General features: G+C 49.2%; 1 protein-coding gene across 2 annotated transcripts in view; it reads right to left on the bottom strand.

The window, feature by feature from the left end:
* The window catches only part of POMT2 (protein O-mannosyltransferase 2), a 32,858-nt gene that overhangs the window by 471 nt on the left and 7,544 nt on the right, over positions 1-24,843 (bottom strand). Inside the window, exons 3-20 of one of the 2 annotated variants that reach the window (XM_056133416.1) lie at positions 23,791-23,895; positions 21,513-21,621; positions 20,003-20,111; positions 17,628-17,787; positions 16,409-16,515; positions 13,821-13,903; positions 13,089-13,198; positions 12,410-12,476; positions 8,445-8,514; positions 7,795-7,873; positions 6,874-7,025; positions 6,075-6,166; positions 4,789-4,865; positions 1,800-1,871; positions 1,516-1,575; positions 1,327-1,432; positions 650-790; positions 442-556 (exon numbers count right to left, since the gene is read on the bottom strand). In XM_056133416.1, coding sequence (XP_055989391.1) covers positions 442-556; positions 650-790; positions 1,327-1,432; positions 1,516-1,575; positions 1,800-1,871; positions 4,789-4,865; positions 6,075-6,166; positions 6,874-7,025; positions 7,795-7,873; positions 8,445-8,514; positions 12,410-12,476; positions 13,089-13,198; positions 13,821-13,903; positions 16,409-16,515; positions 17,628-17,787; positions 20,003-20,111; positions 21,513-21,621; positions 23,791-23,895 — 1,814 coding nt within the window. The remainder of the gene's footprint in view (positions 1-441; positions 557-649; positions 791-1,326; positions 1,433-1,515; positions 1,576-1,799; positions 1,872-4,788; positions 4,866-6,074; positions 6,167-6,873; positions 7,026-7,794; positions 7,874-8,444; positions 8,515-12,409; positions 12,477-13,088; positions 13,199-13,820; positions 13,904-16,408; positions 16,516-17,627; positions 17,788-20,002; positions 20,112-21,512; positions 21,622-23,790; positions 23,896-24,843) is intronic. The other variant, XM_056133417.1, reaches the window with a different exon arrangement.

Here is a 24,843-nt window from a genome sequence, read left to right as displayed (position 1 = left end):
TCTTGCCCAGAGGCCGGGAGAGAAATGTCCGGGGGTCTGGTCCGTGCTCTGGCCCCATGCCCACCTCTACCCCAGGCCTCAAAAGGCCAGTGATCCTTGGAGCAGCTGTGAGATAGGCAGGCAGGTAGGGGCAGAACGGCTAGTGAGTCTGGAAGAAAGACCACCCGTGTCCCCACACTCCACCCTCCCCCACACCCGTGCTATTCAGGTGGGAGACCCGGTGACTGAGGAAAGGACCCCTTCTGGGTGGGAACCAAGTCCTGGGCAGCTGCACATCGGGGTCGCCTGGGGAGTTCCAGGAACTCGGGCCCAGCCCACTTGAATAAGGATTCTGGGGCGGGGGCCCTCCATCCAGCATGTGGAAAGTACCCCAAGATGTTCACGCCTCCCGGACCAAGGCCTGGCTGACCCCCGCATGCACGCCGAGCAGGGGGAGCTCACCTGTAGGCGGTTCCCAGGAGTAGGCCTGTGAGGCCTGCCATGTGGACGGCCCGAGACGGGAGCCAAGAGGCCAGGGTCCAGGCACAGAGGCGCAGGAGAGTGTCCCACAGGAGGCCTGGGGAGAGAAGTGGCCCCTAGCACCCACCAGGCAGCCCTGGGCATGGGGCGAGGACAGCAGCAGGCCCTGTGTCCGTGCGCAGGCACTGACCTGTCAGCATGCTGGAGAAGAGCATGGCCGGGAAGTAGTGGTGGAAGTAGAGGATGCGGCCCATCAGGAAGAAGGGGAAGTAGTGCAGCCCCCAGCCGAGCAGGAGCTGGCCGCCGCCACGCAACAGCACCCGGGACAGCCCTGGGCAGGCACAGGGAGCCTCAGGTCGAGGCCACCGGGGCGACCCCTTCCCCAGCCCCCCTCCCTCCTCCGGGCCCAGCCTAGCAATCCCAGAGCAGCTGGGAAGGAGACAGAGTAACTGGGCACAGGAGCCCTGACCATTCCCTGCACACACCCCCGAGGAAGGCAGTCCGCCTCTGCGGAGACCAGGGTCCAGCGCCCCCGGCTGTGAGAGGACACAGACGGTACGTGACGGGGACACAGCTTCGCTGAGACCCTGCGCCAGGCTGCAAATCTGTGCTCCCTCCCCGGCGGCAGAGCAGAGGGTGGCCGGGCTGCCAGGCTGTACCCCAGCTCTGTGACTAGGGACCTTAGGCCCCATGATACATTCTTGACCCCTCTTGTACCATGGCTTCCTAATCTATAAAATGGGGGGGAAAGCCCTCCTGGCGGGCTGCGGTCACATCTGTGTCCAGCATGATCACCAGTGACTCAGAGCTTCTCAAAGCAAAGGCGAAGGGACTAGTGTGGGGCAGGAGGAGCCCCGGGGACCTGACCTTCCACCTCGGCAGGCAGCCGCGCCCCTCTTTGCACGGCCACCGCCAAGGTGCTCCCCGAGAGGACGTAGAGGCCGATGCTCAGCAGGTTCAGCCACCACACCACCTACGGGAGGAGATGGGCATGAGGCTGGCGCTTGGGGGGGGTGGGCGGGGGCATGCAGGAGCGGCCCAGCGGGGGGCACTCACCGGGTTGCCGAGCAGATAGACCCGGAAGTCTGTGTCATTGCTCCCCGAGAAGCGCAGGCCCTGAGAAGTAAAGCATGTGCCACTGACCCCGGGCGGGGGCTGAGGGCACCAACACCTCCCCTGGCCATGCAGGAGGCGCACAAGTGCCCTCCACACAGACCCTCTGCACGGCGGGGCTCAGCCAACAGCCTGTCTAGCCTCCTCCCTGGACAACCCGCTTCACCCAATCTCTGGGGGCTCTTCCTCGGTGCCGTGTTCTGGGGCGGGGCTCAGCCTTGCCCTACCTGATAGTTGATGGGCCAGTGCCAGGGTTTGGATGTGAACTCGTTATTCCTGGGTTTGAGGCCGTTGTTCCCCTGCAGGAGAGAAGAGGGGTGAACAAGGGCCCACAGACACTGGGGCACATGCATCTGACAGAGGCCAAGTGTCCTGCAGGGAACAACTTGGGCTCCGTCCTCAGTCTAACCATCTCCCAACCAGCAGCCGTGCATTTCCCCCCAGAGACCATCCAGTCTGCACCACCGAGAGGAAGAAGGAATTTATGTCCTTTGGGGGCGGGCTCTAGCCCCACCTTCCAGGCCCACAATACGGTGTCAACAGAGGAGCTTTTTGGGCAGGAGGGAAATGTTACATCAAGACAGACATTTTTTCACTGGAGAGTTTGACTTTGAACAGAAACCCAGAAATCCTGGTGAGTTCCTAAACTGAGAAATAACTTTAGGCCAATGTTTCTCGGCCTTTCTTCACGCTGCCCACCACCCACCCCTGAGTCTGTTCAGAGAAGAGCCCTGAATACTTCGGCAGCACGGCTGCTGTGAGTCGAGTGTGGACTCCTGTGGGTGCTGGGTTCCTTGGGAATAGTAGGCGTCACTTTGCTAGGAAAGGGGCGCTTCAGCCCTGCCTTCACACTCATCCCTTCTATCCGTTCACCAAGGATACCCAACAAGCTATCTCCATGTGGCACGCCTGACCTCTGCTCCAACGAGAAGGACAGGAACCGGGATTCCCAACACTAGCCATCAGCAATGGTGCCAGCTGCCCCTCGTGACACAGGGTACGAGTGTTTTCCTGGGAGGGAGCAGGGGTTGTGAGGCCAAGGTTTCCAGCCTTGCACAGCTGACACTAGGGAGTGGACCAGCCTCGGGGGTGAGGTGGAGAGTCGTTAGCATTCCTGACCTGCACTCACGAGATGCCAACAGTATCCCAGGCCTTCAGTTGGGCCAGCCAAAACATCTCCAGACACTGCCAAACAGTCCTGGGGGGCAAAATCACTCTGCTGAGAATCTACAGTCAAGCCAGACCAAAAGGATGCAGACAGTCTGGTAGGGTGAGCCAGCACTCAGCATCTCACTAATGCGACTCCCAGCGGGGCTCGGCTGTTTGTTGACACCCTCCCTGCCCCTCATGGCAGCCAAGTCTCTTACAGCTCCAAAGCTACAGTCCTCTGAAAGGCCTCCAAATGAAGGATGGAGTGTTCTAGAGTCCTGGTGCAATGGTGGAGAGGATCAGTTCCTTCAATGGAGCCAGAGTCATAGTGCGGTGGGTAGGGCGTTTGGAGGGGCAGTAGGGCATTTGCCATGTATGCAGCCAACCCAGGTTTGATCCCCAGCATGCCATATGGTCCCCAAAACATGCTCAGGAGTAAGTAATTCCTGAGCACAGAGCTGGGAATAATCCCTGAGCATCGCTGGGTGTGGCCCCCAAACAAAACAAAACAATTCCTTCAAACCAGCACAGCTCAGTCCCAACTTGGGCTCGATCCAGAGCTGAAACAAGGCACACTCTGCCCTGCATTCAACTCCGAGAGAAACAAGAAATAGAAGGAAGGAAGCAGGCACGGTGTGGTTGGTGTTCTCTGTGCTGCGACAGCACTACAACTCTAGCCTCTCGCACTGCAGAAGTGTCCTTGCCCTGAAGTTTCTGTCATCTGGACTTGCTGTTCTGCCCACTCTCCTCACCCTGACACCACAGCAGCTAAAGAAGAAAGGTCCCAATGTCCCTTGTCAACTATAACTCTGCCTCTCAGAAAAGGAAAGGGAAAAAAAAGGAAATATTTAGACTCCGTCTTTCAGTCCTACCCAGATCTAGAACGCTATTTTGAATGACAGGCACCTAACTTGCAAGAGCTCTGCCATCAAATCACGGTGACAGCTACATGCAGAGAGGCAGAGAAGAAGTGACCCAGAGACTGCTGAACGTCAACTCATTGCCTCCTGAGGCGGAGAAATGACACATCTGGACTTTTTAAATGGAATCTGGTGAAGGAAGTCAACCCTGTTTACTGAGAACTGCCTACAAAATCACTTCCCAAAAAGGTCACTTTGACAACAGCAGCCCGCCGAAGGGACAAGTGACAACTGGCACCCCTCTCTGCAAGCCCCTGAGGGAGCAAGTGCCGCAGAACTCGTGTGAGCACGCGGGATTCTCACACAGTGACCCCGCAGCATGCCGGCTTTCCACAAGCCACAGCCGCCTCCTCAGCCCCGGCTCTGCGGGGGAGCGATTTCCTTCGACTCAAGGGGGCAATTTTAAGTGACAACTGGGTCAAATTTTCTCAATGTGAACATTTTGTCTGTCAGTTGTCTTAAACCTCTGACACTACGACTGACGTCAGCTACCAACAAGGGATTACAAGTGGTGAGTCTTAGAAAATCTTAGAAGAATCTCCCACGGTGAAACACGGTGTTTCTGCCTGGGCATGTACGAGAGTGGGCTGGCGGCTGGGAACTCACGATGCCTTGAAGCAGCCGACTCGAGCGGCTGCTCCCAGAGCCACGCGGCGGATGAATGAGTGACTCCTGTTAGTTCTAGCCAGACACTTTAATTCCTAGGGATCGGGGAGGCCAAGAGGGCACTGGCCACAAGCACTGACTCTGAAGTTTGCCGGCAGCCCTGGATCCACTTTTCACATTTACCTGTGCGGCTCTGGGCCAGTTCCTCCCCTCCTTCATTTATAAACGGGGGCCAATCATGGCCACAGATCTGTACAGTAAGTTAGAATATGGTGTAGCTTAGCCCAGTGCCTGACACGTCAGGGGTATGTGAGTGCTCACTGGCCCCACCGTCACCACTGTTATCAACATCACCAAGCACTTCCACTGCCACTGTGGGTCGGAAGCACCACTGCAGAGTCAGCTAGTAAGTGAAGACACCTCCACCACCCTCCACAGGGGGGCAGTGGATCGACAGCCTGAGGACGGATTTCTGACCCAAAGTTGGGGACCTCTAAGAGCACTATGGGAAGCCACTTCCGGGCAGGGGGGGCTGCAGTACCCGGATCATCACCATGTGAGACTCCAGCAAGATCTCAGAAAAGCTTGGCTGCAGCACGTCCAGGCTGATGTTTGGCACTAGGAAGAGAAACGGCAGAGGAGAACATTGTTGTCAGTCTCCCCCCTGGGTCTGCGGGACCCAGACCCCTGCCCTCCGAAAAAGCTGGCTGTCAGTGGGCGGGAGTGGGGAGAAGGTGCGAAGCTTGGCAGGTGCTTGATCCTGCACCCAGCTGCTCTGAGCGCTCATCAGGCATTGAGAAATACTACGGCAGCAGACATGAGTCCTGCCTGCTGGGGTCCCACAGTTCCTGCACCATTGCCCTTTGCCGAGTTCCGGCTCAAAGCTGCTCCCCTGCTAGGCAGAAGGTGCGTGAGGACAGTGACCAGAGAAGCTCATTCGCCAACACAGCCCCTGGCCGCCCCCACCCCCCACCCCCCACCCCCCCCCACACACACACCTCTGGCATATGCAGCAAAGAGATGTTTAATTGTAAGTGGCTTGTTGGCTAAATGAGGAAGTAAAAGGAATGAAGTGGGAAGTTGCAGAGAGGAGAAGTCAAGCAGAGGCTTCCAGGGACAGAGGAGTCCACGGGCACACTGACTTGAGGTTGATGTCAAATGGAAATGTCTATACCAGCACTCTTCAGCTGTTTCACACTTGCAGATGGGCATTTACAGTCCGAGACAGTGACCCACGGACTGGCAGTTAGAACCAAGGTGGCAGACTGGTGACTTTCAACCTTTCTACATCCGTGGACTGGCAGTGGTCTGTGGCCTGACACTTGAAGACCACCTGTCTGTCCTACAGGGATCCGACCAGGGGCTGGGGAAGCACTGGCTGGGTGTGAGAAGGGCAGCCCCAGAGGAGCATCATGGGAAAGCCCCAGGCGGCTGTGAGCATGTGGGTGGGAGAGGCCTGTGGAACAGCAGACAGCACAACAGCCAGAGGGAGACAGGGACAGAGAGACCTATGCCCCGCCTATGTCGAACGCAGCAAAGGAGGGAGTCAGAGACAGGGAGAGGCAACGAGAGGGGGAAGAGGTGGCCAGCTGTGGCCCTGAGGCAGGTGGTGGGTCATCTCAGGGAAAGCAGCTTGAAAAGGGAATGGGTGGGAAGAAAAAGGAGTGACCCGTCTGACTGGACAAGGGATTCTTCCTGAAGAGAGAGGCGAGCGGCTAGACAGTAAGATAAAGTGGCAGCAGAGCCCACACGGGCGCGGTTCTCTGAGGCCGGAGCTACTGGGAACCATCCCCCTTCCCAGCCAGCTCGGGACGAAGCTTCACTCACACTTGGGGTTGATATGGTCCTCCACACTCCAGACGGAGTTGAGTGTTTCCTTTAGGTACGGACTGCAAGTCACTTCCAGCTGCTCCCAACCCCTGTGGAAAGGAGGCGCAGGGGTCACCTGGAGAACCTGAAACCCACCAGAGAGGAGCGTATCAACTGCCCCCGGAACGCATGGAACCTGTCTCTCCTCCACCCACTGGTCAGGCTGTTTTCCACCTCCCACTTTAATGTCCTCTGGTCTCCCAGGAGCATGCTAACACAGCATTCCCACTTCATTTATTGGGTTTTGGGCCACACCTGGCAGTGCTCAAGGCTTACTCCTAGCTCTGCACTCAGGGATCACTCATGCTGGGGATCAAACCAGGGTCAGCTGCATGCAAGGCAAGCATCCTAGCACCATACTATTGCTCAGGCCCAGAATTTCCATTTTAAAGAGCACAGATCCTGGCCAAAGAGATGGTACAGTGGGTAGGGTGCTTGCCTTGCAAACTGCAAAGTTCAATCCCCAGCACCCAAAAGGATCTTCTGAGAATCTCCAGGAGTGATCCCTGAGTGCAGAACCAGGAGTGAACACCACCAGGTGTTGCCCCAAAACAAAAGAGCAGATCCAGAGAGTGGTCACACATCAGAAGGTACAAACATTTAGCTAACAGAACACAGTGAATACCAGAGCTACCCCTGCTCAGTGATGCAGAAAACACCTGATGCTTCTTCCTCCATCTGCTATGAAGGAGAAGCATACATGAGGGAAAGGAAAACTCCCAGGACACCCCTGGGGTAGCAAGCCCTGGAGACTCACCACCTGGGCAGACTCTTTCCTGAAGAGCTCAGAACACAACCTGTGACCAGATGGATGAAGCGAATGCGACTTCTCAGCACTTTGATCCGGTTGCCAAATTTTCTGTTTACAACTTCAATTCGCCAAAAGTCATTTGAGTCTCCTGTCCCGTTCTGCCACAAAAATCAAGAAAAAAAAATAAGAAGCCTTTCGAGAAACACGCCAGAAAAGCAAAATAGGTACTCTTTCAGATAGCACCATGTCCTGAAAACTAAACTGGCCTCCAAGATGGGAACAAAAGGTGACAGAAACAGACCACCTAATGGACACTGCTCTAGCACTTCACAAAAAGAAGATTCACAAAAAGAAGAGCAACTCCTGAACTCTTAAGTCCCATCTACACTTCAGAGAACTAGAGTTTAGGTTCTACATAGATGCAGGTATAGATGTAGACAGCTGACTTTAAACCACACTAAAGTCCTGCACCTGAGCCAAGAGGGATGATCAGACCCATTTGCATCCACTACCTTGGACATTTGTACTTTCACTTCCAGAAGAAGAGGAAGAGGTTCAGAGGCTCAGCAGTGTTACAATGTGAAATAAACAACAGAAAGAGGGCTGTAAAAAATAGAGCATATTGCTTCTATGTTCAAGATGACATTAAGAGTCCCAACTAGTACTCATATTTGGCATTCATTAAGTGTCAGATATAAAAGTTTCAAGGTTACTATTGGTGGATAAAAACAGAGACGAACAGACTCCACAGGAGACTCTTCCCATGGGAATGCCTAGCTCCAAAGGTCCTAAATACGAATAGTTTCTCTATAGTTTACAATTCTTAGGAGCATTCCATTAGCCAGGAGTAAATATGTTCTGCCATGTGGTCCTGAACCAGGCCTTACAATTCTTAAGATTTTGCTTGCACTACAGTTGGTTACTTACTATGCCATAGCCAGTGACCTGATAGTGTTTCCGGGTTAAAGGTGCCTCATGACGGTGACTGTGCAAGTTCCGAGAGGTTCTGTAAGTTAAAAAGAGAAGGTTCATTATGTTGAGAGAGAGAGAGAGAAAGAGAGAGAGAGAGAGAGAGAGAGGTGATGGTTCTTCTTTTACTGAGAAAACAAAGAATGATAATCTGAATTATTAAATCTAACTCATCACAAACTTTAATTACCCAAAAGAAATGTGTGGAGAATTGAAGGACTACCCAGGATGAGAGCAGATGCAAGGGGACCTGCATCAGGTGGGGAGAGGCAGCACGCATGAGAGCTGTGGAGCACTTAGCCCACCTGCCTAACGAGGCAGGTGTGGGGAGAAGAGAATTTGAATTTGTAATTACGTACGTCCAAGAGAGGTAAACCTTCTCTCTCCCACTCTTTCTATTCTCATCACCAACTTTAAAATGAAGTAGGGATCATGAGGGACAAAGGATTTAATTTTGCTTGTATTTATTTTGTGCCTTTTAAAAATAATACTTTAGGAACTGGAGTGACAGTATAGCAAGATATGCCTACTGCTTATTTTCAGCTTAGAACAAGTCCTGCCTTGGTGCCCAAAACCATGTAACTAGGTGAAAGTGCAAATGCACTTACTCTTTGTGTTCCAGTCGAATGATGTCTCCGTGTCTTACAAACTCGACTGGGAAGGAGGGGTCTAGGGGATCTGCCAAGAAGAAACAAGACTTGATGTTTGAAATTACTCACGCTTAACGTTAGAATTAATGGGGCTACAGGTAAAGAATATGTGGGATATGGTATGTGTTCAGAGAAGTATCTGTGTGGTGGGATCAGAGGGGCCCGAGCTATCCCAGAGAGATAAATATTCCAGATATAATGCTTGAAAAGACTCTCAAAAGTGTGTGTGTGTGTGTGTGTGTGCGCGCGCGCGCGCAGTGGGTAGTGGGATCAGGAGGAAGAGTTGTCAGGTGAATAAATGGAGAAAAGGCACAGAAGCATGACAGAACTCATTTGGTCAATGGCAACTGGTTGCCAGTACTGAGAGTGGGTAGGCAGGAAGGAGAGTGGGAACGGCTTTATCCCACACACTGAAGCCCCAACTGGAGCATCTTTTAGTGAGGAAGCACTAAGCACTAAGCACTAAGCTTTTCCTTGTAGTAGAACCAAAAGTATTACTTCCTAAACTAACTCTATGCAAGTGACCGTTTTGCCCAGCTCTCCTCAAAAACAGTGCTAAAGCCGGCCAAGTTGCTGGTGATTTGTTGGTTTCTGGCAACAGACTTGTTACGTGTGAGGCAAAGAAAATGATGATGTCACGAAAGAAAGGGACTACTTTGACAGGATCATGACCAGAAAGGCAGTAACAATGAAAAAGGACATGGCAGAAAGCATCCTTGAAAATTTCTTTTTTTTTTTTTATCAAATCATTGTGAATTACAGAGACATTTATGACTGAGTTTCAGGTGTTCCAACACCAATCACCAATCCCTTCACCAACGCCCACTACCCCCTACCAATGTCCACATTTTCCCTCCTGCGCCCCCAGCACAGCCAGCTCTGAGGGAGGCACTTCCCTTTCCCCACTGTCCTAGGGTCCCTCCCCTAATTTGTCCCCCTCAACCCGGCCCCAGTGGCAAGCTGCCTGCTGAAGAACAGTTCTCCTGCCCTTTGTTTCTATCATCATTGGGCAGCTGATGTTCCCCTACAAGGTTTTTCTTACATCCTACATATGAGAGAGATCATTCTGAGTGTGTTCCTCACCCTGGGACCAATTTCACTCCACATAATCCTCCCCAGCTCCATCATGCTACAGCAAATTACATGTCTTTATCTTTCCTTACGGCTGAGTAGTATTCCACTCTGTATACATACCACAGTTTCTTTATCCAGTCATTTTTTTGGTGGGTCTTTGGGTTGTTTCCATATTTTGGTTATTGTACATAGTGCCCCAATGAACATAGATTGAAATGCAGATGTCTTTTCTGCTTTGTGCTTTTGGGTTCTTGGGGTATATTCCTAGGAGTGGAATTGCTGGGTTATACGGAAGATCAATTCTTAGTTTTTTGAGGCATGTCCATATCATTTCTCAAAAAGGCTAGACCAGCTGACACTCCCACCAGCAGTGAATGAGTCTCCCTTTTCCCCCACATTCTCACAAACACTGGATGTTGTTCTTTCAGATGAGTGCCAGTGTCAGTGGTAGGAGGTGATATCTCATTACTGTTTTGGTTTACCTTTCCCTGATGGTTAGTGATATAAAGATTTTCATGTTTCTTGGACACTGAATTTTTTTCTCTGAAGAAGTTCCTGTTCATCTCTTCTTCCCATGTTTTTGATAGGGATTAATTTTTTTTTTAAATACATATGGGCATTAACCCTCTGTTGGATGAGTGGTGGGCAAATAATTTCTCTCAGTGTGTGGGCTGTCTTTGTATTCTGGTCATTGTTTTCCTTGAGGGGCAGAGATACTTAATTTAATGTAGTTTCACTTGTTTATCTTTGCTTCTACTTGCTTAATCAGCGACATCTCATCCTTATACATGTCTCGAGCTTAAATGTCACGCAGAGTTCTGCTTCTATTTTCCTCTATGTAACTTATGGATTCAGATCTGATATCTATCTTTAATCCATTTTGATTTTGGCTTTTGTGCATGGCATTAGAAAGAGCTCTAAGTTCATTTTTTTGGCATGGGGCCGGCCAATCTTCCCAATACCACTTGCTGAAGAGATTCTTGCTCCACTTAATACTTTTTGCTCTTTTATCAAAGATTAACTGATCATTTACCTGAGGGTCTGTCTCTGAATTTTCTACACTATTCCACTGAGCGATAGCACAGCAGGTAGGGCGTCTGCCTTGCACACAGCCAACATGGTCGACCCGAGTTCGATTCCTCCGCCCCTCTCGGAGAGCCCGGCAAGCTACCGAGAGTATTCGATATGTCAGACACAGTAACAACAAAGTCTCCAATGGAGACGTTACTGGGCCCGCTTGAGCAAATCGATGATCAACGGGAGGGCCTTACTTTTACTTTTATTCCACTGATCTGAGGGTCTGTACTTATTCCAGTATCATGCTTCTGAGGGTCTGTGCTTATTCCAGTATCATGCTGTTTTAATTACTACCATATAACAGAATAGCTTGAAGTTGGGAAAAAGTGACGCCTCCCATCTTCTTTTTGAGGAATGCTTTAGCTATTCGAGGGGTGGGGGTGGGGTATTTTTTCATATAAATTTCAGGAGGTTGATCTGTTTGACTGAAAAATGTCATGTCCTTGCAAATTCCTATCCCAAATAGTGATACACTAGCACTCAAGATCAAGAAAGGCAATTTTCTGAACAAAGCTCTAGGTCTTGTAAGAATGAGGAAACTCAACTGTAGACAGCCTTTTCAGCCCTGCCTCTGACTATCTCTTAAAGAGATTAATCAGCAGCAAGATGACAAATTAAACATCACAATGGGGAGGGAAGTTTTATGTTACATAGAATTGGGGGATGGATTTATAGTCATCAAAAAACACAGAGATCTTATGCTATACAAATCCCAATCCCTAAGTGCTTGCAATATCTGCCTTCATGCAAATAAATCCTTTGTTGCTTGGGTGAAATGCAATGACTTCAACAGAAGCCACAACAGATGAGCTGACCAGAAGTGGTCATAGGAATGTCCTGTAAGGTAAAGCTGGTCTTCCCTCAGAGTCCCTGTTGTGGGCTGCTGGCTGAAAACTCAACAAAGTACTATATAGATATTGAAACAGACTGCCCAGTGGTGCCAGTGGTGATCTAATTTACTTTACACAGGAACCAAATTTCTCGTCTAAAACTGTGGCACTCAGAGGGAAAAAAAAAAAACCGTGGAAAGAACAAAGGCAGCAAATGAACAACCTTCCCCTGTTCCCCTGCCTCCAAACTCTCAGGCACAGCTGACTCGCATATGGAGAGATAGGCTAAGGAGATTCAGAGGATACCTGTGGCTCAAGATATCAGTGAGCAGAAAACCCTCTACTTTCTATTGCTACAGTCCACTCGCTCACCAAAGAAGGGAAAATCCAAACCTAGCCCTTGTCCCGAAGCCCTGAGAGCCTGGCAGGTGCTCTTAACAACTGGGTCAGCCTGTCTGGGCAGATTCCAGGTCCCAGCCTACACAAATCCCACCGACTGCCCTCACTTCCCAAGTGACTGGGGTAGCCCAGGCACCAGCACCCCAGCACACTAAGGAAGCCTGAGGTGACTCAAGCGCTGGGGTTGGAAACTCTATGGATTCTGAACAAGGACCACAAGCAGCTACCCTGTGCTCTCTGTTGGGGCTACTCAGGAGGTATTTTCCAGGTAGCTCTGGACCTGGCTCTCTGCTCTGGGAGCAGACTGGATGTGCTGCTCACTGCTGATCCCCTGTACTGATCACAATGCTCGGAACACTGTAGGTGCTCGAGAGACAGATGTTTGCTGAAAGAGACCACCTTACAGATCCCAGAGATCAGTAAAGAAGTTGTCAAAGAGTATGCAGGAAATCTGTCTTGGTTCCATTCTTCTACAGGTAAAAGGATGTTAAGGAGGACTCCGAGTCCGTAATATCACGAGAACCACCTTCCCAAACATATTACCTGAGTTTGTGTTATGTTTCTTGATAATCCACAGGTTGTTGAGGTCCTTGTGCAAGTAAGTGGTGACCTAGGGGGATGCAGGGGAGGAAAGTGGGTTGGGAGGGAGAATGTCATCACTATTATCACAGTGGGCCACAGGACAACCAACTATAAACCAACATGGCCTGTTGCAAGCTCTTCCAGAATTTCCAACCCCCCACCCAAGAGGACCACATTTTTGGAGCGGTCATGTCTCCCAAGGGGGCACAGAAGTAGCAAATCCAGATAATCTAGTCTAGTTCTGATAACCACTACATTTTACCCACCATCCACTGTGCCAGGAACTACATCGGAGTCTTTGGAGCTAGCAATCTGGGAGCAAGGAAACAGGAGGAAGGCAGCGTGCACAACCCAGCAAGACAGGACTCCCACTGAACTTGCTAAGGGCTGAGAAAACCTCTCCTAGGAGACACCTAATTCAGTACCAGGCCGAGGTGGGACCTGGTGTTCAGAGCCCAGAGAAGCTGGGATCAGCTAGAGGAGGAGAGGGGTAGGAGAAGAGCATTTCAGGCGAGGGAAGCAGCATGTGCCAGCATGTGAGGAAGGAAAGAGTATGGTGGCTCAGTCCTGGCCACGGTTTGGGGCTGTAGCAACATGAGGGCATCAAAGTTCACTGACCTGCTGCTGGCAGTTCACTGACCTGCTGCTGGCGGGCACCGATGCCCTCAGGGTAGAGGTGCACGTGCGAGTGGAGATAGCCGATGGCCATTCGCAGGTTCTTCACCGTAATCACAGAGCCATAGGCCAGGTCTAGGAGCAAGGAAGACAGGGAGGGGTGAGCAGGCACAGGGTAAGACGCTACCCCTGATACACTAAGCCCCTCCCTGGGCCCACACAGCTGCCTGCTCATCCCAGGGGAGCCAACTCAAGAGGGAGCTCACTACGAGTCTCAGAGATCCTCCCTTCTGCCTTCCCTCGGCGGTTAGAGAAGCAGCTGGGGCTTCGTGCTATTATCAAAGCACTGTACTATTAGGAACAATTTCTCCTTTGAAACAGTTCCTCCTCCATGTAATAAAGCAGCACAACTTTGTCTTCATCTGGAAGGTGCCCCAACACATGTTAGACTGATAGACTAATAAGGCAGCTTTTTCCTTATGCCCCTTTCTCAACCCTAGTCACCCACCCATGGTGCTGAACTTACTCCCAGATCTGCAGACAGGGAAATGTGCAGTTGGGGACCAAAGCGGGTCGGCTGTACACAAGGCATATTATGCATCACCCCTGTGCTCGCTCTCAGACTCCTCTCGCTGGGTCTCTTCCCTACCCCATCACCCACAGACTGAAGTAACATCTTCTGTCAGACCTGCCTTCCAATTTATCTCTCAGATGACCTTCTGCCCTACCACCTGTGAAAAAGATGGGCAGCACTCACGTTCAGGGATGGAAGCGTTGTAAAGGTTGTTTCCGGAAAGGCGGGCCTGGAAGGCAGAACTGAAGAAGCCGTCTCCAGGACCACTGTGGAAGAAGCAGCGCAGAGAGTCAAGTTAGCGTGATGAAAACTGATTTCCCAGGAGCCCGAGAAGAGCTCTGCTTCTTTACAAGAAGTACCAGTAAGACAACTTGAGTGTCCAAGAACAGATAACCAGAGAAAAAAACTATGGGATATATACACAACAGAATATTTCTGGGCTGTAAGAGAAGATGAAATTGTACAATTTGCAGCTATGTGGATAGAACCAAAGTTAGCCAGAGGAGAGGGACAGACAGAGAGTGATCGCTCTCATATGTGGGGATAACCAATGGTCAAGGACAATGGAACCTGAGAACTGGTTTCCTGAACTGGGCTTACCAAGGAGCTAAGAGCCTGGGAGGGGTGCTGTGAGATGATAGAGGAGGGTGTGGGATTGGAATGCTGTAGGCATGAAACACTGTCATTAACAGTACTGTAAATCACAGCACTTTCACCATATTACCGCTTCGGCCCCATAAATTGCTTATTTTTTAAAAAAATTAAAACATGTTATGATTAAATGAAATCATACCATTGAACATAGTTCCTGACATAGGCACAACATTATTCATTGATGTACTCAGTACAATAGCTAAGAGGTGGAATCAACCTAGGTATTCAACAGCAGATGAATGAATTATGAAGAAGTGAAATATATACACAACAGAATACTATGTAGCTGCAAGGAACGATGAAATCATGCAATTTGCTGCAACATGATTGGAACAGGGCTGGAGCGATAGCACAGCAGGTCGGGCATCTGCCTTGCATGCAGCCAACATGGCCGACCCGGGTTTGATTCCTCCACTCCTCTCAGAGAGCCCGGCAAGCTACCGAGAGTATCTCGCCCGCACAGCAAAGCCGGGCAAGCTACCTATGACGTATTTGATATGCCAAACACAGTAACAACAAAGTCTCACAATGGAGACGTTACTGGACCCACTCGAGCAAATCGATGAACAACGGGAGGACAGTGACAGTGACAGTGATGGTTGGAACTGAAAGATAACATGTTGAGTAAGCAAGCCAGAAGAAGAAAGACAAGCATAGGATGTGTTTTTTTTTTTTCACTTATCTGTGGAATATAGAATGCTGGATGAGGAAATGTACTGTAGTAAAGGAGGGATGCTTAGATCATCCTTGACCACTGTGTTTAAAGAGGAGACAGACCGAGAAGGAAGAAAATCAAGGGGGAAAAAAGAGAAGTAATGGATTAACAGGCATCAGTGATAAGAGTGACAGATATAGCCAGATACTCAAAACACAGATTCAATAGGACTGAAAACATGAAATCGAAGTGGCAACCACTAAAACTCTGTAATGTACCTGTCAAATTGACAGGCAGGGATGGAGTGGGGGTTGGGGTGGGGAAGGAATCTGGGAACACTTGTTGAGGGAAGTTGACATTGGTGGAGGGATTATGTTGAATAACTGTATGCCTAAAACGCAACTATCAGTTGTATTTTAGGCAAACTTTTTCAATCATGGTTCGCTAATAAAATATTTTTTAAAAAATTGAATATAGCTCCTGAGAATTAGAAGTTACCCATTAAATGGAAGCTGCCAGGGGCAGGAGCAATAGTACAGTGGGTGGGGCACTTGCCCTGCAAGTAGGCAACGTGGGTTTAATTGCCAGCATACCCTATGTCTGGGCTCTGTCAGGAGTGATCCCTGAGCACAGAGCACTGAGTAAGCCTTGAGCACCACCCAATGTGGCCTCAAAAACAAAAACAGACTGAATCCAAGTTTCACACATAGTGGTTTGGCTGTAGTTCATAACTTTTTTAATTAGCATGACTTTTAAAATTAGCACCCTCACTCCAGCTGGGGTTTAGCATGACTTTTAAAATTAGCACCCTCACTCCAGCTGGGGTGACCATCAGTCCCACAAGGCCACGACTTGGTCCATGTTTAGGACAAGGCACTTTACTTAGGGATAAAGAATGGTTTGGCTATTAGAATATCTATATTTTTCTTCAGGTCAAGCCTTTCAGAGTCCTTTGGGAGCACAAAATAGTTTAACAGGCTCATGTACCTGTTTTGCAAGCAGGAAACCCGGATTTGATCTCTGACAAAGCGATATCCAAGCAATAAGCCAGTAGTGGTGCCAAAGTAGTGCTGCATGTAGCCCCCAAACAAGCAAACAATGGGTGAGAGCGAGAGTACAGTGAGTAAGGTGTTTGCCTTGTACACAGCAGACCCAGGCTCGATTCCCAACATCCCAGAGGTTCTCCTGAGCACCACCAGGGGTGAGTCTGGTGCCCAGAGGCAGGAGTTTAACTATCTCTGAGCATCACTGGGTATGGCCCCCAAACAACCACCCCCCCTTAAAGAAAAACAAACAAACAAGCAAACAAAAAATATATAGGAAGAAACAAAGAAGTTAAAAATTAAAAACAAAAAAACCTGGATCCCTCTCTCCTATCCTCCAAACCCCAGAAAATCAGTGCCTGCATGGCTTAGAGGCAAGAGGAAGAGAAGTGCCGAGCTGCCAGGAAGACTGGCCATACCTTTTATTCAGCACCAGGAAGTGGACAGCGAAGGTGGCCGTGTAGAGCGCCAGGGGCAGGACTATAAGGCACAGGACGCGAGCTGTGAGGTGTTTCCCCATAGTCACCTGCAAAAAGAGCATGCAGGGTGCTGGGCAGGTAGGCCTCCACTTTCCTTACACCTTGTCTGGGCCTTAGAGATGCATTTCCACTTAGAAGACGTAATCATAAAAAAATGAAAAAGCTCATGGCTTCCAAGAAGGAACATGCTTTTTCTTCCCATGATCACCCGCCACCCAGCTCTGCAGGGGGCTAAACGGGTAAGCCCTGCTGTGCTCCTGTCACTGTACTGCAGACAAGTGCTGCCGGCACCCCCACCCCTGCCACACAGCCACTCAGAACTCCCTGCACGGGTCCCTGCTCCCTGGGCTCTGCAATCTCACCCTTCCAGAGGAACTGCTTCTTCCAATTTCAGGCCTCGGCCTCCCCCCAAGAGCCTTCCTGCAGCTCCTGGACTGGGCTGGCACCCCTCAGCTCTCCCCCAGCACCCGGTGGCCAGCCCCTGAGCTCATGCTCACTTAAGTTCTCCATCTCCACTTTCCCTCGAGGCCAGGAATCCTGTTTGCTCATCTGAATATTCTGAGTTTCAAACTTAGTGATTTGGCTATAGTCCATAAATGAATGAGTTTTCTGGAACTTTGGTTCTGAAGTGGTGGTGAAGCATCATGGTAGGGTTGTTGGGCCTGTATATTTCAAAATATACAGACTCACCGAAATCTGAAACCTAGATCTACCTCTTACCTTGGGAACATCATATCTTCGAGGTCTCCATTTTCTCACTGGGAAGAGAGGGTAACGACTACCTATCTCACAGGACGGTTCCAAGGAATAAGTGAGCTAATGCAGTTAAAGCCATGAGCATTATGTCTGGCACGTTTGTAATAAATAATATTGTAATAAACCCTACAGGGCTCTCATAAACCAAACCTGGGGACCCTGAGAGAGGAAAGGAAACCTGCTTGTTCAGACATTCCTCCGTATTACTTCGGGTTCCATTACAGTCATACATCTCCAGCCTGAGTCCTGGCTCTCTCCCTTGACCTCCAGAGGAGGGCAGCCAGATCCGGTATATCCGAGACCCAGAACATAGCACTCGGTTGCTCGCAGAGGCGAACGGCCACGGACTCTGCTGAGCAACAGCGGGGTGCAAAGACACTTTTAAAAGCTCTTGGGTTCTTACCAGTGAAAGACTGAGATCTCCAAACAGGTGCCAAAGGTCGGAAATGGTGTTCCACCCCACTTGCAGGATGATAAAGAGGCCAACAAACTTGACCCCTAGAGCACCAGCCAGATTGATGCCAGTAAGACTGAGCCAGAACCACCAGGGGGCAGAGAAGGGCCTGAAAACCAACAGGACACAGTGAACAGTTTGGTATCTGGAGCCACTCAAAATCACCAGCAGCAAAGGACAAGGCCAGAGATGGCACTGGGAGGCTTGCGGTCTGGAGGGGTCCTACCTCGGGGGCCATGGCATGGTTCCAGGAGAGGGTGCTGTGTGACATGTCTGAACGAGAGGAAGGAAGCACGGAGTGAGGCCAGGAGGGGATTTTGCAGGGGACAGGGGTCATATTTTCCTGGCTAACCGCAGGGCTTAAAGGAAGCAAGAGGTGATTCTTCAGTAGTGACTGGCCCAACGGGAGGGAAAGAATGCCAGGGAGGCCTGCTAGAGAGAGTGCTTTCCTGTGAGGAACACTGGAGGCCATGACAACACCAGCATTTATACGTGCTTACTGTAGGCCAGGCACTGTTGCAAGCATTGCAAGTATTGATGCTTTAATTTAATGAAAGCACAGCAAGCATCTCTCAGACAGACAAAAGAATCAATGTACAACTTGGTACGCAAGACAGCTAACCACGGTGGAGCATGGCTCTCACCTGGTAGCAGGCCCAGGCTTGCTATGTAGCAGGCCCCGTCCACCAGGGCTGCTTCTCCTGACAGAGTGGACGCTCTGCAGTGAGTCAGCGCCTCTGCACAACCAGCTCATTCACGGCGTACTTACAGAGCCCAGTGTACTGTGTGCACATAGCACACACCCAGACATGGCAGGTGGCAGGTGGCAAAGTAGACGATAACCCAAATCCAGGATGGGCTGGTGGTCACTGGGCCGGGCTGATTAATACAAATGGTTCAGGAAGCTTGGCTATGGGAGAAATCAAGCTAACTTTTGGGAGAGCCTAAGAGGTGCTAGCTCATTTGGCCTGTACAGAATGAATTACTACCCTACTTTCTCAGGGCTAAAAGGATGATGGCTATTCTCAAGGAAAAGCAGGTCCTCCTAAAAAGCTTGAGAACTGCCAAGGCATGCAGGGATCTTTCTGACTGGCAGGGACCACTCAAGCCAGCCTTTATATTCTATTTTTCTGACCCTGCCCCCTACCCCTGCCACCTCTATACTCTTCAGTAGGGCTGACTGCAACCAATGAGGGCAGGGAGACACAGTGGTCTCAAGCAGCCTCTACCCTGCTGTCCTTCCCAGTAAAATGGAGGAGAAAGGACAAAGTTCTCCAGAAGTTTCCATAACAGCATCAGCACGGAGGGGTGCTTCTAAGATGGTGTGCTGGGAGAAGAACTCCCCATAATATCCATGAGCATCTATCAAATCTAACCTAATTATAAAAATAACAGCGATACGGGCTGGGAAGACAGTACAGTGAGTACGACGTTGGCCTTTCATACAATCAATGTGGGTTCAATCCCTGGCACCCCATATGATCCCCCTGCCCCTACCAGGAGTGATCCCTCAGCACAAAGCCAGGAATAAAATCCATTAGCACTTCTGGGTATGGTCCAAAAGTCTAATAAATAAAGTAATAGTGAAGCTACATTAAAAAAAAAAAAACACGTTATTTTCATAGTGTCATAGCACAGCGGTAGGGCGTTTGCCTTGCACGCAGCCAACATGGCTGACCCGAGTTCGATTCTTCTGCCCCTCTCGGAGAGCCCGGCAAGCTACCGAGAGTATCTCGCCCGCACGGCAGAGCCTGGCAAGCCACCCGTGATGTATTCGATATGCCACACAGTAACAACAAAGTCTCCAATGGAGACGTTACTGGGCCTGCTCGAGCAAATCGATGAACAACGGGAGGGCCTTTACCTTTACCTTTAAAAAAACTTAAATTGATTTTGGTGGAGGGATGAGTGATAGCATAGTGGTTAATGTATATGCCTGGCAGGCACCTGGCCTGATCCTGAGTCCACTGAGGTGTTCCTGAAGGTCCCCAGTGGCCTGGCATCACTGGGCCTTGCAGTGGTGTATCCTTGGACCAGCAATGCATCCTTGGTCCTTGCATTGAATCGCTGCCCTGGTTGGCTAATAATTGCCAGTACTGTCCAGGGCCTCATGAGCACCACTTGGATGGTCCAATTAAAGACAGACTAAAAGATCTATCTTATCGTTGAAAACAGACAATCTAAGTTTAAAAAAAAATAAGTATTCTTGCTTTAAATTCAGCCTCACGACCAGTTCTCAGTGCAGCCTCCCAGTCCCTGAACTCATTTAATAAGTTCCGGAGCTGCCAGTTCCTAATTGTCTTCCCCACAGATAAATGTCTGACCTGTTGGTGCAGGAGTTGTACTTGACCATGCTCAGCATGGAGGCCATGATGAAGAACATCAAGATGGGGTCAAGGAGGATGTACTGGGACAGAGTGAGGCATCCTGTGTCTGCAAAATATGAAGGCAGAGGTCAAAAGTGCACTCAGAGAAGCGACCCACAGGGGAAGGCAGTAACAACTAGTCCCTTCATTGCATCTAAGTATTTGTGCCTTTTAGGCTGCTGAGTCATTGGGCGGGTAAAATGCTCTAGCTCTGCTGAGCTCCAAAGCCCAACAATAAGAAATAAGATCTTGGGGCCACAGATATGAGTACAGTTGGGAAAGGCACTCACCTTGCATACAGATAATCCGGCCTTGATCCTTGGCACCACATATGATCCCCTGAACACAGTACCAAGAGTAAACCCTGAGCACAGCTGGGTGTGCCCCCCAGCCCCAAGTCCAAATAAGAAAAGGAACAAGTTTTCACATTGTCTCTGGACCTTTGTTCCCAAAAGAACTGTGCATTTACTCTGTTAAAGCAGTGATTCTCATCCTTTTTCTAGATGGTACACACCCCCCATCCTAATTTCCTTTCTGTGTCCCCCCCACCATTTAGTGGTTGGCCTCTAGTCTTGTGTCATGGTCCCCTGTGTGCCCCCCTGCAATATCCACAAGAGCGCTGTCTCATAAGCACATCCCCCCCCACCCCCCAACAGACCAAGACACAAAGAAGACACTCAAAATTAAGAGTTGTTAAGGAGAGAGAGAACACAATGGGATAACCGTTGGCTTTGCATGTGGAGGCCTGGATTTGATCCCCTCATGAAATAAAGTGCTCTGAGCACTGCCAGGAGCAACTCCCAAATACTGCCTGCTTGATATGGCCCAAAAATAAACAAAAAAAGTTGCTGAGTAAAAATGAATAAATAACTCAAAAAAGTTACCAGTTTCCCATAGGGTCTCTAATCTTGTAACACATCTGTCAAAAATATCCAGGATCACTCCTAAAATACCCACCTAACTCACTAAAATTTAGATTTCTAAATTTAGAATTCTAGATTTCTTTCACTGATAAGTCTAATCATGTCATGAATATACTACAGAAGAACAAGGCTAGCAACAGAATCAGTTTATTTTAGGGCAGCAGGGGCCCGCAGGGCAAACCTAGCAGTACTCAGGGCCTACTCCTGGCTCTGTGCTCAGGGATGACCCCTGGCAGGCTTGGGGAAATGTGAACAACAAATATGAACAACTTTGAGCTAGTCTATGTTTTGGGATGATCCACACACTTTCCCCTTCAATAATAAAAAGACTTGCTACATACAGGAACACACACACATACACACATATGCTAGAGTTTTACATATACGTATATATAATATACATATGAAAATGACATACTGCTAGTGGATGAGGTTTATAATATTTTTACTAAATTCTAAAGTTACTTGAAAGGTGGGCCCATAGATAGAATTCCACAACCAATCACTGTGGCAATCTCCCCAGAAGTGTGTATAAAACAACTTACCAAAGATGAGGAGGGCAGCAGAGAGCACTGCTGCTGGGAGGGACTTGGACAGCTCCAATACAGTGAGGTAGGCGAAGGGGATCAGCAGGGAACCGAGGAATGCACAGAACTATGAAAGGAAAAGAGGAGCAGCCCAATAAACAACCAAGCCATGTAGCAGGGACCTACTTGGTAGATGAAGGATCCCAATGAAGACATGCCATGTAGCCTGAAATCACCTGGAATACATACAAGTGAAAATGGGGTATTCCTACTAAGCACCAGCTTGTCCTCTAACATGAACTCAGCGAAGTTCAGTCAGGTCACATGACATAGTGGTTTAAGTGGCACTCATGACTGGCTGCCCCATCACTTACTCAGGTACCCTGAGAAGGATAACACTCTGTGTTCCAGCTGTGCCATCAGTGCACTATGAAACTCAAAGTGTTCTCTTTGAATATTAAATGAGCTAAGGCTTTGTGTTTTTCTTAAAAAAAAAAAACAAAAAACTAAGTACTTGATAAACATATGCTTCTATTAAGAACTGGAGTGTTAGTTGAGAAAAATCTATTGAAGGCGTGTTACCATCTTAGAGAATCCTAATATTATTTCTTCCTTGGCTCTTTTCTTCAATCACAAGAGAAATCACTATTTATTTAGGTTTTGGGGTCACAGTGCTCAGGGCTTATCCCTGGTTCTATTTCACTGGCCCCTCAGAAATCACTCTTTAATCAACCCTTAAATCAATTTCTTCATTGAAATTTTGATTTTTGAAAAAAGGATTGCTTGACACCTCTGTATCTGGAGGATTGATTTTTGTTTTGTTTTATTTTGAACTACCAGCTTTCCCCCTGTGCTTAAGTAGCATGAGTAATTGGACGGAGGCTGGAGTCAGCTTGACCTTGCTATGGAAACCAGGAAGATCAAATTTATCAATCTATTTTTTGTGGTCCTTATCTAGACCACCAAAAATAGATTGGTCCTGGGGAATAACAATTCTCACATCTTAGTGTCTCATGTACTGAGTGACTGATTTTGGTTTTTGTGTCACACCCAGTGATGCTCAGGGTGTGCATCAATCATGGTGATGCTCAGGCATAACTCCTGGCTCTGCACTCAGGAACTGGGATTGAGCCCAGGTCAGCCATGTGCAAGGAAAGTGCCCTACCCTCCGTACTATCTCTCTGGCCCTGAGTTGTCTCTTTCAGATAACAAAATCCAATAGGCCTAATGTGAAAGAAAATGAGACTGATAGATTTGACCTGAGTTTCCACAGCAAGGTCACACTGAGTCTAGCCTCTATCCAATTACATACACTACATTGTGTTCATGCACAGCAGAGCCTGGCAAGCTACCCGTGACGTATTTGACATGCCAACAGGCCTCATTCCCCTGATCCTGAAAGAGCCTCCAATACAGCAGCGTCAGGAAGGACGAGTAAGGAGAGGCTACTAAAATCTCAGGACTGGGATGGATGGAGATGTTACTGGTGCCCGCTCGAGCAAATCGATGATCAACAGGATCACAGTGATACATGGTGTTCGCAGTCATTACAAGTCATAGGATAAATTCAGAGCACGGACTTGTTCAACATGGTAAAAAATGGCCATGCAGATCATACAGTCATCAGAACAACAAAGTATGCAGCGTCTGTCCAAAATACTTAGGACTCCTCAAGGAAAAGGATGTGTAAATTTGACCTGTTCTGAGTCTCCACATTGGACATCACTTTCACAGGTTTTTTTCCTATATAGGGCCCCCCAGTATTGCACTTTTAGGCACCACTGGGTTCCTTCAGTGCCAGCATTGGGTGTATCAGGGGAAAAGGGCGGCCCTTTAAAGATTGGAAAACTCTACGTGTTTATCTGAAATCCTCAAAGGGAGAGTTGGGGATCTGGGGAGTAGATGTGAGAAAGCTGCCAGCTTAAGAAAAAGGCATCAGAGGCAGGCAACCTCCCCCAATTACTGTTGCAGAGAGGAATGTGCTGCCTGCCAGTGTGCAAAGGTCAATGTTGGGGCACTGGGCAACTCCTGGGGCCGAGGCTACTCTCCACCCTGATGTCGGACGCCTCCTGTGAGGAGGGAACAGGGGACAGCTGGGCTTGCACCTCCTGTGTACTCTCTGCCCTGTCTGTGGCCTCCTCTTCCCTTCACCCCTGCCGCTCTGAATTCCACTCCAGGCTGTGTGTCAAGTATCTTCCATCCCCCGAAGTTCCTTTGTTTGGACCCGCCACCACTCCTGGTGTGACACTCTGAGTGGAGCCCAGGGCTTGGGCACTGATTAGTCAGGAAGCCTTACTGCTCGCATCCCCAGGTAGCTGTGATGCTCATAGTTGTCCCCCGGCTTCTGGAACAAAAAGGTGCCATCATATCCACTCAAGTAGCCGGCAAGACCTATCAGCATCTGAGGAGAGAAAGAGAGCAAACAAACAGGTGAGAGCTCGGAGGAAAGATTCCTCCGTGTCCTGCACTTCCTTCCAGCTGCACTCCGACTTGGCCTTCCCCAACAACTGTCTGAAGGAGCTGCCAGGGGGAGCTTTCTCCTGCAGCTGCCTCAGAGCAAAGGGGCTTTTGTCTACCGAATGCGCTGGCTGAAACAAACCCTCTCTTGTGTTAAGGCCAAGTTCGCAGGAAGAGCGCAGAGAGAACCTAAGGAAGGGAAAACTCCCACAAGCTGCAGGGCAGCACCAGTCCCGTCCTGCCTCCCCCACCCCCCAGGCTGCTCTCCTATCCTGCTGTGAAAGTGACAATGAGGTGGTGGCAAATGGGGGATGCCTGGGAGATGACCCCTACAGGGAAAAATCATATTCTAAGTCAGAATGGAGGAGGAAGATGGAAAAGGTAGGAGTTTTCTTTCTCCCTGGTGAGCAATCAGCACCCCTTAAGCTAGGTGTGCCTTGTGCAAGCTAATCCTTCTCCTGTTTTCTCATTTCAACTGAGAGAAAACTCACATGCCCTGAAATTCACTGTTTTAAAGGAATACAAATCGGTGTTTTTCAGTATATTCACAAATTTGTGCAACCATCACCACAACCTAATTCCAGAATATTTCATCATCTCAGAAAGAAAAACCATACCCATTTCTAGTCACTTCCCAATTCCTACCCCTCCTCACCTTGCCCAAGATCCCAGTAACCACTAATCTATGTTTCATCTCCATGGATCTGCCAATTCTGGAATTTCAAATAAAGGAAATCACACAAAATATTTATCTTTTGCGCCTGACTTCTTTCACTTAGCATGTTTTCAAGAATTGCCCAGGTTGGAGAATCTATCAGTACTTTGCTCTTTTTACAGCTCAGTAATATTCTACTGTAGTGATATACCCCACTTTATTTCTCCACTCATTGTT

The sequence above is a fragment of the Sorex fumeus genome, unplaced genomic scaffold, assembly GCF_029834395.1.
Source record: "Sorex fumeus unplaced genomic scaffold, SorFum_2.1 ptg000098l, whole genome shotgun sequence".
Classification (NCBI taxonomy): domain Eukaryota; kingdom Metazoa; phylum Chordata; class Mammalia; order Eulipotyphla; family Soricidae; genus Sorex; species Sorex fumeus.
This window is presented reverse-complemented; position numbering and strand designations above follow the sequence as displayed.